This window comes from Dryobates pubescens, chromosome 9 (assembly GCF_014839835.1).
Source record: "Dryobates pubescens isolate bDryPub1 chromosome 9, bDryPub1.pri, whole genome shotgun sequence".
NCBI lineage: Eukaryota > Metazoa > Chordata > Aves > Piciformes > Picidae > Dryobates > Dryobates pubescens.
The window spans coordinates 43,406,040-43,421,611 of record NC_071620.1 but is presented as its reverse complement, the minus strand read 5'-3'; the positions used below and the strand labels follow the sequence as shown (position 1 = coordinate 43,421,611).

At 51.5% G+C, this 15,572-nt stretch overlaps 1 protein-coding gene across 1 annotated transcript in view; it reads right to left on the bottom strand.

The window, feature by feature from the left end:
* Positions 1-14,267, bottom strand: part of SALL3 (spalt like transcription factor 3) — a 29,199-nt gene extending 14,932 nt beyond the window's left edge. Inside the window, exon 1 of the mRNA XM_054164373.1 lies at positions 13,980-14,267. Coding sequence (XP_054020348.1) covers positions 13,980-14,058 — 79 coding nt within the window. The 5' untranslated portion in view covers positions 14,059-14,267. The remainder of the gene's footprint in view (positions 1-13,979) is intronic.
* Positions 14,268-15,572: the final 1,305 nt, after the last annotated feature.

The following is a 15,572-nucleotide window of genomic DNA, read 5'->3' as shown; positions in this document are numbered from 1 at the left end:
CAAAAAAACAGAAAGAGAAACCCCAACCACCACCAAACCAAAAACCCAACCTGAAAGCCTGCAGGACTTTGAGGAAGGGGTGGAATTAATCCAGCCCTTGCTTAATCTTCTAGACATGGGCTGAAGGGGTTTGGGGGGGGTGGGGGTGGGTGGGTTTTGCACTTCTTGGGCTGCACAAAAGGTGTTGAAAGGGAGTTTTGTCCAGCGCTCAGGATCTCAGCCACTAATAACCTCGCAGTTATTTTCTCTTTCTCATTAGTAGTCTAACAGCTAACGAACTAATCTGAAGCTGCTGGGGGCGGGGGGGATGCAAGATGAATTATAGCACAGGAAGCTCACCCTATGAAAACAGGTGGGGGGGGAGGAAAGGGCAGGGAACAGCTCTCCAAACGGGACCCGGGGGTGAGCTCCTCGGCAGGTTCCACCTCGCTGGACCCCCGGTGGCTCCTGCGGGGCGCTGCTGTCGCTTTGCACCGCCGAGTTCTGGCCCCAGAATTAGCCCCCTGGGCCCTGGCCCCAGAGAGCAGCCCACGGAAATCCAAATGAAGCTCTTTGGAGAAAGTCACTTGGGGATGGGGATGGCTGAAGCTGCTCCTGGGCTCTGCTGACTCACTGCGGGGGGCACCAGGGCTGGCCACAGGAAGGCTTTGCTCGGCCACCATCGCCACCGGAGCCAAGCTGTAAGGGGGATGGTGCTGCCCTGCTTCCTCCCTGGTTCCAGAGGGAGGGAAGAGGGTTGCAAGGGTGCCCCGAGTCCTTCAGGCAGCATAGGAAAGGTGCACTGCCGAGCAAAGGGAAAAAGAACCCGGCACATCCTCTGCCTCCGTGAGCGCTGGGCTTGCAAAGTTGGCTTTGCCGGCTCTGAATTCTGCTCCCAGAGCAGGAATCTTTCTGCTGACTGGGATGGGAAAAGCCTTTTGCATGGTGTGCAAGGGAACACACAAACGAATGGAGGCTTCCAAAATGCCACCACGTCCTCCCGTGTGAGGGGGCTGAAGCGAATCAGCCCATCCTAGCCAGCTCCGGCCTGAAGGCGCTCAATGCTTATCTGACTCCCCCCTTCCTTGGTCCGGAAGAAGCCCCCGATGACCCCCACCGTGCTCCAGGACCTTTTGGTTTTGCCCCAGCTCCAACCCCTTCTCACTCTGCACACAAAAACGGCCCCCCAAAACCACCTTTCTCACTGCTATCAAACGAGGGTTCTGCAATCGAATGTTCCCTGACGATCCTTTATTTCGCTGCTGTCTCTTACTCTCCGCCGTAAAATCCCCAAACTGTGCTCTCTGCAGATAAAATCAGGCAAGAAAAATGAACACTTCCCAGCCCTCCACCTATTTCAAGCTGCTGATTCCTTCCTGAGCACCCAGACGCCAGCAGCACCTGCAGCACGCCGGCAAACGCCGGGGGAAGAAGGTTTTCTGAAGGCTTTGGGGTTTGCTCTTCTTTTTTTCATAGGCTAAGTGGAACAATACAAATTAAACCACCCCGAAGTGCAGGAATGCCGAGTAATTATCCTGCTCGGCACGGAGAAGTGAGGCAATATTTTCTCTAATTGAGGTGATAATTTCTCTAATTGAGACTATTTTCTATATCTGAGAGGATCCTTCCTGCCTCCACAGCTGAGAGGATCCTTCCTCCCTCCATCTGAGAGGCTCTTTCCTTCCCACACCTGAGGGGATCCTTCCTTCCTTCCTCCATCTGAGAGGGTTTTTCTTTGCTTCCTCTGAGAGAATCTTTCCTCACTTCATCTGAGAGGATCTTTCCTACATATCTGAGAGGATCCTCCCTCCATCTGAGAGGATCCTTCCTCCCACCACATCTGAGAGGATCTTTCCTCCCTCCACATCTGAGAGGATCCTTCCTCCCTCCACATCTGAGAGGATCTTTCCTCCCTCCACATCTGAGAGGATCCTTCCTCCCTCCACATCTGAGAGGATCCTTCCTCCCTCCACATCTGAGAGGATCCTTCCTCCCTCCAAGAGGATCCTTCCTCCCTCCAAGAGGATCCTTCCTCCCTCCCTCCGACAGAATCCTTCCTCCCTCCAAATCTGAGATGATATTTTCTCTATCTGAGAGGATCTTTTCTAAACGTAGGAATTTGAGGAAGAAATCCAACCCCACCCCTCCCCTTCCTGATCTTTCACTGAGAAGCAAAATAAACTGAGAAGAAGTTTCAGGGTAAAAAAACAAAACCCAAACCCAACCCCCAAACCAACAACCAACCCAAAAGCTACCCCCCCAGATCCTAACCATCCCCAACCTGTGTTTGTCACCATCAGCCGAAGATAAAATGCCTGCTAAGTAGGGAGCAGATGTGGGAAGTGCTCTCACATGCAAATCCAATAATCATTCCAAAGTGCAGCTCGCAGCATTTTCTGTGTATTTAAACAAGCAATATTCTGCAGCACGCCCACACAAGGACAATTCTTCACCTCCCCGATCATCAGGACGCACAAACTTCTTGTATTTAAATTATGCTTGAGGGGGGAAAGGAATAAAACAAACAAAACACAACAACAAAAAAAAAAAAGAAAGAAGAGAAGAGAGGAGAAGAGAGGAGAAGAGAGGAGAAGAGAGGAGAAGAGAGGAGAAGAGAGGAGAAGAGAGGAGAAGAGAGGAGAAGAGAGGAGAAGAGAGGAGAAGAGAGGAGAAGAGAGGAGAAGAGAGGAGAAGAGAGGAGAAGAGAGGAGAGGAGAAGGAAGAGAAGGAAGAGAAAGGAAGAGAAAGGAAGAGAAGAGAAAGGAAGAGAAGAGAAAGGAAGAGAAGAGAAAGGAAGAGAAGAGAAAGGAAGAGAAGAGAAAAGAAAAAAGAAAAGAAAAGAAAAGAAAAGAAAATAAAATAAAATAAAAGAAAAGAAAAGAAAAGAAAAGAAAAGAAAAGAAAAGAAAAGAAAAGAAAAGAAAAGAAAAGAAAAGAAAAGAGGAAAAATCTCTTTTAAAGCCTCCCCTCCCCTCAATTAGTTTTCCCAATGATATTCATGCGGCTACAGTTGCCTTGTAACAAGGTATTGATCCTGCAGCAGAACAGTATTACTTTGGCCGTGGCTTTATCGTCTCTTACAACTGATGGAGCTTTTAAAGAAAGTTGTTTTGTTGTTTTTTTTGTGTCGGGGATTTTTTTTTTTCCTTCCCCCCCCTCCCTCCTTCTTCTTCTTCTTAAATTGTGAGGGCCACGTCTATTTTCTTGCAAATTAATTCTTTTTAACTCTTTATGATAGCTCGGAATCCCATAAAGAAAGATGAATTATCGCATACTGAGCCCAAGCTGTGAAACAGGAGGAGACAAATAGAGACCCCTACTGTGTTTAACAATGTAGAAGAAATTCCAGACTCGATAGGAAAGGGGGGAAAAAAAAATGTTCTGTGCTTTTTTTTTCCCCTCTCCCTCTCCCCGAGCCTGCAGAGGCTGCCTGCGCGGATTCCGACAGCGGAGGGCACTCTTGCTATGCGCAAACCCCCAGCGCTCGCCCTGGCTTCCCGGCTGGGGAGCTGCGCAGGAGCCTCCTCCAGCCTCCAGGATTTGTTTAAGCGGCAGCCACCTGTGGCACCAGGCAGGCACCCACCGCCTTCTGCTGCCAAACGTTGGCGGTTCCTCATCTGCGCCGTGGGGAGCGGGGGGGAGAAAAATCCCCTTCGAGGTCTCAGACACTGGCCCTTTTCTGCCCGCGGGCAGATGCGGAGCAGATGCAAAGGTCGCGGAACGGTTGGGAATTGTTCGGTGTTAAATGAGGGCCCTGTGTGATGCTCTCGGGAGGCAGAGGAGGGCTTGGCCGCGGCGTTTGTTTGGGTTTGGGGTCCCGTAAAAAAATAATAAAATATAAAAAATCTGTGCTGATGTTTGGAAGGGGGAAAAAAGGGAAAAAAGAAGAAGTTTATTTGACGTGCAGCAAGGAGCAGGCTGTGCCCTGGGCGGGTGTGGAGTCTCCTCCTCGGGAGAGATTGAAAACCCGCCTGGGTGGGTTCCCGTGTGATCTGCTCGGCGTGACCCTGCTCTGGCAGAGGGGGGTTGGACTGGATGAGCCTTCGAGGTCCCTTCCAGCCCCTAGCACTCTGTGGTTCTGCGTTGGTCAGAAAAGAAGGTGGTTTGAAATGCACCAAGGCTTCTTTGGAATGCTAAAACCAACTGAGGTCAAGACTGATACGAAGAAGAGATCGGGGGAGGAGGGGGGGGAATCAATCAATCAACCCCCCATACTCGACAATAAATAAAATAATTAACAAAACAAAGCAGAAGCAAGCAGCAGGACACTGAATTCCTCAGAGCCTCCCAGCTTTGCAGAGTGCCTCCTTAAACTGGGTCTCAAACTCCACCACCCTGCAGAACGGAGCCGGCCACCCTCTGAACCACCGCGGCAGCAGCGCTGGCGTTTCGCCTTTGGAGGCTCGCAGGAAGAGGAGCCGAAGGGGGAGGCCCCAATCCCGCACCTCCTAAGAATCTCCAGAGCCGGACTTGTGGCCGCTGCACTCCATGAGGCTACTCCTTTGAGTGAAAAACTACTCACGGGCAGGGTGCTTGGTGCCAGAGCGACGCTTTGGTGCCGGCCGCGCCGCTCGCCCTGCTCCGCTCCCCGTCCCCTTCCCTCGCGAATGCAGCAAAGCACGGAGAGAGCTGAACGAATTCGTTAGCTCCCGGCCTTCCCCAGCTCCGGGCACGGTTACTACAACCACGAAACGATAAAACAAACAGCGCCGGGAGGAGGCACCTCCTGCAACACACAAACAAGCAAGTCGGGCGTTGATTAAACGAAACTAAAATTACCGCGGCACCCGCAGGGTTAATTAAGCAGCTCAAGATGCGGAGCTTCACAAAGCGAAACCTTTCTGCTTTACGGGTTCCCCCCCCTTTAAGAACTGTAAACACTTGCGCTGAACGAGATGGGCATTCGATAAGCCCCCGGAGCAGCCCTGGAGCCAACTGGGAGGGGATCTCCCGGTTTAACACCCGGCTCCAGTGTTAACACCGCGCACGCCAGTGGGGGTAAGCCCTGCTGCCAAGGTCAACCGCACACAGCTCCTAATTGTATTATGAGCTTGACATCTAGTGGCCACCCCTGGCAGGGCAAAGCAGGCAAAGGTTAAATCAGCAAGCCTTGTCAAAGCACTTCTAACTACCCACCCTCAGGGACAGGCCCCGCCGAAGCTGTGCTCGCAACTCAGCAACTCCACCACCTCCTCTCCTCAGCTCAGCTCCCGCAGCAGCTTCCAGCCACCTGCACCCCATGCTTCGTGGCCACCTCTTGGCCAGCCGGAAGGTCAGCAGCCTCTCCAAATATTCTGGTGTGCCTCTGGCGCTCTGCACCGTCGAAAGCTTGGATGTTTGTGGGGGGGTCACAGAGAGCTGCTCGGAGAGGTTGTGGAGTCTCCTCTGGAGACTTTCTCAAGCCCCATCTGGATGCAGTCCTGTGCGCCCTGCGCTGGGTTCTATGGTCCTGCTCTGGCCGGGGGCGGGGGATTGGGTTTGGAATCGGTGATCTCCGGAGGTCCCTTCCAACCCCTAACATCCTGGGATGCTATTTCAGCCAGCAACAGGGTGCAGATTTGGGTGTGGGGGGAGAAGCAGTGAAAGGTGCATGGCTGGGGGAGGAAACCAGCGATAAAGGTTGGAGAGAAGAGTTTCAGAAGGGCTGTTCCTAAAGACTTAGCTTAGCCCCCAGTCAGCGTGGTTCTAAGCGTCCTCACTGCGCGTATCATAGCCTGGCTTAGGTTGGAAGGCGCCTCGGGAGCTCATCCACTCCAACACTCCCTGCCCTAACTACAGCAAGGAAATAAAGGCTCTGCTCTTGACTCCACTGTTTTGTCCTTTTTCAACTCAATGAAAAAAAAAAAAACCAAAACCCTCAAAGGTTAAAAAAAAAGGAAACAAAGAGTTTTCCGTGATGGTTTCCTGGCATCTTTCAACCACTTCCGAAGGGCAATTTGCCGTGGCAAGACGCAATGCACTCCGTGCCCAGCAGCACTGCAAGTGAAGCAGGAGCATCAGAAACCTGTCGATTTTGCCCCAGATCCCCCTTTAAAAATTATGACGATGAATATTTCAAGTGGGAAATTTGCCAAGGGGTAGAGGAGAGGAAATTTTGGCCTTTTACACCAAACATGTGCAATTGAATGATTATTTTTTCCACTGCTGCAAAGGTAGATTTGCTTCTTTGAAGCCCATCAGATGTCCATCTAGCAAATTCCTCTCCTTTTACAGCTGAAACACTAACAAAAGGATTTATCTCCTGCGTGGTTTTGGGGGGGGAAATGTGTCAGGATCTGACCCTCCAGAGGCCAGGCCGGACCTGGTTTGCTCCCAAGCAGAAGTGCCTGACTGAGGGACACTCATCAGAGCTGCTTAGCACTCAACAAATCAAAGGGAGGGGAAAAGCAGCCAGAAAAATCTTCCCAGGACTCAATTGATTTTCAGAAATGGCACTGGAAATCTGTAGCCATTTAGTGCTTTTACTCTTTTCCAGTTGTTTATTTGTGATGCCACCTCCTTCTAATCATTAGCAGTATTATTTTTCAATGCCTTTTGTCTGCTCCTCTTCCCCTTGGCAAGAGGGAATCTTCTACAGCTACCTGCACGCATCTCAGCTGCTTTAGGTGCAAACACTTTAAACCAACACCACCCAACATTTCCTCCGCACCATCCCCCCACCCCCCAAATAAACCCCCACCACCCAAAAAGAGCTTCAATCCCTACTGCAGGAGAGGGAAAGGCTTCGAGATCAGCACCAGCAGGTCGAAGTCTGACCCAGTTTTGCCTGTTTTCCTCAGCACAGTGGCTGATGGTTGGAGCTCCCTCCTTAGCCCAAACATTCTTCCCTAGCAGAGTCCCAAACGGATTGGGTCGGGTCGGGAGGGACCTTCCTCAGAGGTCAATCTCCTCCACCGAACTGTTTTTAAACACAGCCTTGGCTGCTTTGAATGTTTTGTCTCTGCCCCTTGTCAGCATCACTGTTGACACGAAAGTTTCCACCCCTGTTTCGGCCCGACAGGACAATTTCTGGCAATATTTATTTGCCCTTTTCCCTTCCACTAAATAAATAAATAAATTCATGAAGTCCTCTTCACCCTGAACATGGTGGGGGGAAAAAACAACAACAAACACCAAAACCAGCCCCAGTTTTATCTTCCCTACCAGCTGCCAAGTTGTACAGGCTGGGGGTGTAAGCAACGTGGGCAATAGTCTCTATGCATTCATTCTTTTTGCAGCTAGCCTCCAAAAGCTGCTGTGATTTTAGTGCTGCAGGTAGGGTGAAGACAGGAAGCTGCCTGCTGCATCCCACACGCTCCAGGATTGTTTGCTGCAGGCACCAGCTGCTCAAAACTCTCTTTTCCCAGTATGGGGGGGTGGGGGAAAAGGAAAGCTCTACGAAGTTTAGGTATTGAGAAGTGGGGAGAGGGAGGAGGGCCAGGTCTAATATTTCCCCCCAATGAAATGATTGCAGAACCAGGCAGGTGAGGAAACGACCGCGGCAGGGCTCACTTCCAAGGTATCCTTCCCACCTCCGCCTCAACCCTGATGCATCTTTGCCGCCCGCTCGGCGTCAGAAAAGTCCAAAAGCAGCAATTCTCAGCAGCCCCTCAGCAGCAGCCAGGCTCTGAGAGCCCTCTTCCACGATTCCCTGGCTTTGCAGATAACCAAACCCCGCAGCCACGGTGGTTTTCATATCCGGATTCACAGGAGCATGTGCCCCGGTGCCTGGAATTCCGCTCCGTTTCTCATCTGCTGGAGTGGCTCAGACATGGAATTCCAGCCCTTTAAAAAAGCACTGCCCTGAGAAACTGAGAGGATTTGGTGCTGCAGGCACTCATCCTGCTGCTGCTGCTGCTGCAGGAAAATCAGTTCCCAGCACATCTCCTCCTTTAGCCACCTCGAAGCGGTGCTTTGGATTTTCTTCTTTTGAAGAGGAACCTTTTGTTCACTCTTTTGCTCTGCAGTCATTCCTGGCACCCATCGCTGCCTCTTCACACTCCTGAGTTATCCTGTAAAATGCCTTCCCCCCCCCACCCCGCTTTTTTTTCACCTACAAATAATCTCCAAACCATTCCCAGTGCAAATCTGGAGCGGATGACCTTGCTAATCATCTTCTGCTTTCCAAACAGTTTCTCACCACCACCGCCGCCGCCACGCTTGCCCTGCACACTTGGCTGCATCTCTGCCACTCTGCAGCACAAACTGCCTCTAAAAATCATTTATTCTGATAATTCTGCTTCCAAAACTTCTGTGGCAAGCTTAGCACCGGCGTTCTGCTGGCTCCAGTTCACTCCGAGCCCGGCCTGATGTCTCCCTTCCACTCTACCTCCCCCCTTGCCGCCGTGAACGCCCCAGGATGATATTTACGGGACCCTTCCCTTGTTTAAATGCTCAGTCTCATAAAACCTGATATTAAACACGACCTCATTAATTAAATTACGAGCTCCACTTGCTTCACCTTGGGCTGACAACAGCTTCGCACCTTGGATGATGCCAAATCACTCCGAAGGCTGCACCCAGCACATCGCAGCCACACAACTCCCCAGCCCCCAGAGCCAAACACCTCCCAAGCCCCCAGAGCTCCACACCCTGCAAGCCCCCAGAGCCAAACGCCTCCCAAGCCACACTGCCCAGGCACTTTGCCTTCCACAAGAGCCCAAATCCTCTTGCACTCTGCAAACTGATTTGGGGGGGGGCGGGTTGCAAAATGAGCTGAGGAGCTGGGGCCCTGTGCTGCCCGCAGCTGGGACCAGCGCGGAGGCGCGGGCAGGGCTGAGCGGAGGAGGATTTTCATTCAGGAGAGGTGAGGAGCTCCTTAGATCTGGACCTCAAAAGCTGCAATATTAATTCTCCTCTGCTTGCCTCGGTTAATAGGTTAATTAATTTCTTTGTGATTATTATTATTTTACCCTGTTTCTGAAGGGATTTCTTCTTCATTTTCTGTGCTGAGGTGGATTTCAGAGCACCTTAAAGTTTATAATCGCTGGCAACCAGAGAGAGATTCTTAGACCTAGGAGCCCACTGCAGCAGAAACTGGGCTCAAGAAATCGAAATTGAAATGTAAAATAATGATGATAATACTACTAAAAAAACCCATTAATTGGGGTGGTGAGGAGAATTAGCATTTCATGCTGCCAATAAGGTTTTCTCCAGCCCAGCCCTGGTGGGCTCCTAGGTTTAAGAATTTATCCCTGGAATGATAGATTTGTAAAATGATTTGGAGCCAGCTCTGGAGAGAGAGAAAGGAAATTCCTTCAGAAACCAGTGGGGAAAAAAAAGAACAGAATACCTTAATAGAGGCAAGCAGAGGAGAATTAATTAGTATTGTAATGAGAAGGAGCATTTTGTGATGTCAACAAGGTTTGCCGAGCCCAGTCTCTGCTGGGGTGGGCTCCCAGGGTTTAGGGATTTATTATCACTGGAATGATAAACTTGTAAATGATTTGGAGCCGCTGCAGCCGAGGGGAAAAGGAAATTCCTGCAGAAACAGTGGAAAACAAAAATTGCATTGATGGAGGCGAGGAGAGGAGAGGAGAATGAGCATTTTAATGAGAATTGGGGGGTTGTGATGCCAAGAAGCCCTCTTTCTGCCGGGGGAGGGGTGAGGGGGGATCCTAGGCTGAAGGATTTCTCACCACAATTCCAAACTTTTCGTTCCTCTGAAGCCATTTCAGCACGGGGGGGGTGTGGGGTGTGGGGGTGTGGGAGGGAGGGGAAGAAAGAAACAAAAAAAGGGAATAAATCAAATGCCACAGCTCTAGGGCAAGCCGAGGAGAATTAGGGCAACCCAAATCCAAGGTGGAGAGGATGTGCATGAGGCTTGTGTGCTCTGGAGACACAGCCCCCCCCACCCCTTAACTCCCTGCCTGCTAGCCCCCCCCCCAAGTGCAAAGCCCGCAGCACCTTGCTCCAGCTCGTTACTGCCCAGCAGCAGCACCAGGCAGGGTTTGGCTTTCTCTTCCTTAAAATATGGTTGGGAAAAATAAAGGGGGGGGGGAAGGTAAATAATAATAATACTAAACCCCAAAATTAAAATCACAGCGGTTGTGGGGTTTTTTGAGGGGGGGGAGGAGGGGGGGAACAGCCTTCTTTAAAAGCTTGAGGGGGAAAGGAGGGGGGGCGGAAAAAAAGGGGGAAAGTATTGACATTGTTGCGTTTGGGGGCCGCTGTGAAAGGCGATTTTGTGCCATTCAGGGGGCCGCAAGAATAACGCTTTTAAAATCCCTGGCGGGGATGCAATGTAGTCCTTTTGACGGCAAGGCTGTCCCCCTCGTTCGGCGAGGAATAAATCCATTCATTTGATCCGTGTAGTCATTGAGGGCGATACAAAACAAACCAAGTGTGAGAAATTCTAGGTGGCGAAGTAAACAAAACAAAACCTCCCTTCCCTTCCCCTCCATCCCCGACCCCCCCCTCCGCTAAAAAAAATAAGGGGGGTGGAAAAAAAAAGCCAACCCCAACAAAACTCTCAAACCGAAAAAAAACACCCAAAAACCCCCCCCACCCCCCCCAAAACCCCCAACCCCAAAACCATTTCCATGACAAAAAGATTCTTTGTCCTTAATCTATCCACCATATGCAAGCGTTTCTTTTTAGCATATCTCTTGTTCTAATCTCGGCTGACATGGCTACGGAGATAAGATTCACAGGGAGGGGGAAAAAAACCAACCCCCCAAAAACAACAAAACAAAAAACCTACTTCAACAATTTAGGAATTTTTTTCCCCCCTCTCCCCCCTCCTCCTCCTCCTCCTCCTCGCTCCCTCCCTCCCTTCTCTCCCCAGTTTATGAACTCGCCAGGAGTGGTGCGAGGAAGGAGCTGGGATTTGGGTTTTATTCTTGTACTGAGATGGCCTCAAATGAGGAGGGGGAAAAAAAAAGAGAGAGTGGGGGAAAGAAAAAAAAAGAAGAAGTTTATGAGGGCTGGGTGAGGAATCCTTCGAGCTGGGGACCCCCACCCCGGCAGCAGCTGGGCTCAGGAAATGTTGTTGGCATCATAAAAGTGGAGCAATTCTCGTTAAAAATTGCTAAATTCCCACTAAAAATAAAGACTAAACTCCCACTAAAATAAAGACTAAACTCCCACTAAAATAAAGACTAAACTCCCACTAAAATAAAGACTGAACTCCCACTCAAATCCTGAATTCCCATTAAAACAGATCCTAAATGCCCACTAAAATAGATATGAATGCCCACTAAAATCCTGAATTCCCAGTAAAAGAGATCCTGAATTCCCAGTAAAAGAGATATTAATGCCCACTAAAATCCTGAATTCCTGCTTAAATCCTGAATTCCCACTAAAATAGATCCTGAATTCCCAGTAAAATAGATATTAATGCCCAGTGGAATAATGAATTCCCACTAAAATCCTGAATTCCCATCAAAATAGATCCTGAATTCCCACTAAAACAGATATTAACGCCCACTGAAATCCTGAATTCCCACTAAAAGAAATGCTCGGTTCCCACTCAGTGCTCAATTCCCGCTCAGACAAATGCTCCCTTCCCCTCTGCTTGCCTCTCCTAAGGTATTTTTCACACTGAAGGTTCTGGTTCTGAAGGAATTTCTTCTCCTCCTGTGCTGAACGGGCTCCAAATCAGCTCAAAGTTCATCCTTCCCAGCGACGAAATTCTTGAACCCAGGAGCCCACCCCGGCAGAACCTGGGCTCAGGAGAGGTTTATTTCTGACCTGGCTAAAAGCACCAATTCTCCCTCAACCGCTGACTGTCACCGAAATGCTAATTCTCATTAAAATATTAATTGTCATTACAACACCCATTCTCCGCCGCCTGCCTCTCCTCATCCCCTTCCCACCACTGCTTCCTGAAGGAATTCACTTCTCTCCCGGTGCTAAAACGGATTCCAGAGCCTCCCAAACTTTCCGATGCTTCAGTCCTGAAGACCTAAGGACACCACCCCCACCCCCCCAGCACCAGAAAATAACTCAATTGCATCTGCTGATTTCAAGGAGGTTTGGGTTGGGGTTTTTCCTCCTTCCTCTTTCTGCACCGAGATGGCTTCAGATGAACTAAAAGTTTGTTAATTCTAGGGAGAAATTCTTCCAGCTCGGACCCCACCCCAGCAGAGACTGAGCTCAGCCAACCTCCTTGACATCATAAAATGCTAATTGCCATTAAAACAACCAACCTCCCCCCCCCAGCTTTGCCCGGATTCATCTGTGTTCCACACTGCTTCTGAAGGGACAAAAAAAAGCCACAGAAACCAGCAAGGTTTTGGGGCTGTGCTGCCTCGCTGCTACGCTGTGACAGAAGGAAGCTTGTCCCTGGCTGCCTCTTTCTCCCAACGCCTAAGTGGCCTTTTCCTGGGCCGGCAGCCCCAGCAGCAGCCCTGGACAGCCTGGGACTCGCTCCCTAGCTCCCCCCCCAAAGTAAAAACCGACCGAAAGACCTCGGGAAGGAGCAGGAGGCTCTAACGATTCGCCGGCCTGACAGATGTTTTGACCTGATGAAGTGGGTTCACGCTGCCTTTAAGCTTCAGGGCTGTAAAGTTCAGATACAATAGCCCCCCACCCCCCTCAAAAAAAATTCCTCCCCGGGCTTCAGCTTGGCTGCTTTGCTCTCCCCACAGACGCAACTGGAAAGTCATTAGAGTTGGGGAGCAGGAGAATGACTTTTCTGGCTTTTTTCCTCCTCTGAAAGGAGAGGAGCAGGGCGGGGGGTGGATGACAGAGTGGACCTACGAGGGGCCTACAAGGCAAGCAGAAAACATTGGGGCTCCCACTTGGGTTAGGCAAGGCACTGAGCGAGTGGTGGTGAGCTTGCAGCAAGCGCGGCTGAGGTTTCAGCGAGCGGTGCTGAAGGGCTCCGGGAAAAGGGGGAAAAGGGGAGGGGGGGGGAACAAAAAAACCCCCAACCAAACAAAAACCAACTTTCGAGTGGAAGAGCTCAACTTGAAAAGCCTAAGAAAATTGAGTCTGGGTTTGTGGCGCGGCTTTGCACCCTGCAATGCCAGGGACTGCCAAGGAAATGGGAAATACGTTGTGAAAAAATGGAAAAGGGGAAAAAAAAAACAAAAAGGGAAAAAAAAGGGGGAAAAAAGGGAAAAAACTGCAGCTGGCTTCTCAAAAAAAAAAAAAAAAAAAAAAAAAAGAAAAAAAGAAAGCAATTCCAGCAGAGTGGGAGCCAAGCTCCCAAGCCACAGCTCCCCACTTGCGAGACACTTGTTCGCTAGCAGCCCCCGATGCAGAACGGCAAAGTTGCGCGGGGAAGGGGGCGAGAATGGCGGCTGGGCAAGAAGCAAATCCCCCTTCCAGTCGCGCCAGGGGCTGGTGGCGGTGGCACGCTCGGTGTCACCTACCACCCCGCACCATCATCCTCGCAGCCGCGCAGGCGGAAGGCGAGTAAAAAAAGATTGAAATGATGGAATTATTTTCCCTCCCCAAAGCGGGGGCAAACTGGAGAGGGGGAGCGGCTGGAGCAGCCCAAAGCCCAGGGGGAGCTGCCCAGAGACGGCTTGCGTGGGGCAGCCTGGGGTGCTGGAGCAGGGCGGGGGGAGGAAATCCCTGGAAGCCACCGCAGCAGGGCTACGCTCCAGCCCCGCGGGAGCCCCTGCGGCTCCCAGCACCGAGCAGGGCAGCCCGGGCCCGGCTGCTGCCGGTGAGGGATGCGGGGAAAAGGACACCCGAAAACACAGGCAGAAGGAGAGGAGCGGAGAGGAAAGAGAGGAGGAGGCGGCGGCGGCGGCAGCGCTGGGTTCCCGGGCAGGGAAGGACCGAGCCCCACCGGCGAGAAAAAGCTCTTGGGGAGGAAGCTGCTGGGAGGGGATGGTCCGAGCTCAGCGAGGGGGGGTGGGCTGCAGAAACTTGGCTAAACTGCGAACTTCTGCGTTTCCCCAGCTGCTCCAGTTCCCATTCTCCTCCAGTTTATCCCGGCGCAGGGTAACTCCGCTCCCACGGTCACCATCAGCACCAAAAGCCTCCCAACATCTCCATCCATCCCAAAGCCGGCTGACAAAAGGAGGGAGGAAGCAAGAGAGGAGAAGCTCCGGGGAGGCTCTTACCGTGCTCGGAAACTACCTCGGCTTGCAGCTCCTGGTCCGATTTGAGATGCTGGGGCTTGGCTTGCTTCCGCCGAGACATGCTGCTGCTAACTGAGCCGTCCTGAGCCTGCTGCTTGCCCAGGCATCAGCGACGTGGAGGTGGAAATGGGGGGGGGGGAGGAGTGGGGGGGAATTGGGAGGGAAGGAGGGGAGGTGGAGGAGCGGGGTGGGGGTGTGTGGATGGAAATAACTGTTTGCAAATAAAAGTCGAGTTGCAGAAAGCAAAAGCAAGGAAAGGAGGAGAAGAAAGGTAACAGATAATAGTAATGGGGGGGGTAATGAAAAAAAAAGGAGACGAAAAAGAAAAAAATGGGAGCGGGGGGGAAATAAAGCACAAAAGGGGAGGAAAGGCAAAAAAAATAGGGGGAAGAAAAAAGTGGAAAAAGAAAAAAAGGGGGAACAGAAAAAAAATATAAAAAAGGAGGGGAAAGAAAAAGGGGGGGTAGCAAAAAAAAAAAAAGGAGGGGACAGGAATAGACCCCCCCAAAAATAGGGGGAAAAAAAAGGGAAGAGGCAAAAAAAGGGGGAAAAATGAAAGAAAATAAAGAGAGAGGGGGGAAGGAAAAAAGGCAAAAAGAAAATCAAAAGGAAAATGAGTGGAGAGAGCAAAATAATAAAAAAAGGGGGGGGGCTGGAAAAAAAAAGGGGAGAAAAAAAAAAAGAGGGGAAGGCAGAAAAGGGAGAAAAAGCAAAGGCAAAAAAAAAGAGGTGAAAAAGGGAAAAGAAGGCTAAAAAATGACCGGGGGGGGAAGAAGGCAAAAAAGGGGCAACAAGGAAAAAAAAAGGCCGGGGGGGGGGGGAAGGGGAAAAAAGGCAAAAGAGGGAGAAGGGAAAAAAAAAGCAGGCAGGCTAAGCAGCCAAGCGAGCGGGGAGGGAGCGCGGGAGCGAGCGGGGGCTCAGCCGGGCGGGGTGTGCGCGGCGCGGCGGGGACTGCGCGGCGGCGCTGGGGCGGCTGCGCGCATGGGGCTCGGTAATTACGCCGGTGAATAATGCATGGCGATTAATGGTGCCGGGGGCCGGCGCGGATTGGCGGGGCTCCAGCGGGGCTCCGACGGGCTCCGGGCTGCATATGGAAATTGACGGCCGAGGGCTCCGCAATTAGCCGCTGCGCTCCGGCAAAGCGCCGTGCGGCTCCCCGGGACCGGCGGTGGCGGTGGCGGCGGCGGCGGTGGTGGCAGGAGGCACCGGCGGCGGCGACAGCAGCAACAGCAGCGGCGGCGGCGGCGGCACGGAGCCGCGGAGCGCAGGAGGGCTCTGTTTCTGCACACACTTTACACAACATATGTGCAAGGGTCACTTGTTGGGGGAGGTCACCATCTTCGCCTGGCTGTCCGGCTGCCTGTCCCCTCCCTCCCCTCCTCTCCGCTGCATTTGCTCCGCTTGCTCCCGCTCCTCTTGCCTGGCTTCTCTGCCCTTCTGGGGGCTCTTCTGCCTTCCTTTCTCCCCCCCTCCCTTTCCTTTATTTTTTGTTTTGTTCCTTTCTTTTATTTTCTCCTTTATTTTTCATCCATTTACCCTCTCTTGTCTTCCTTTTTTCTTATTCCTTTGATTCTT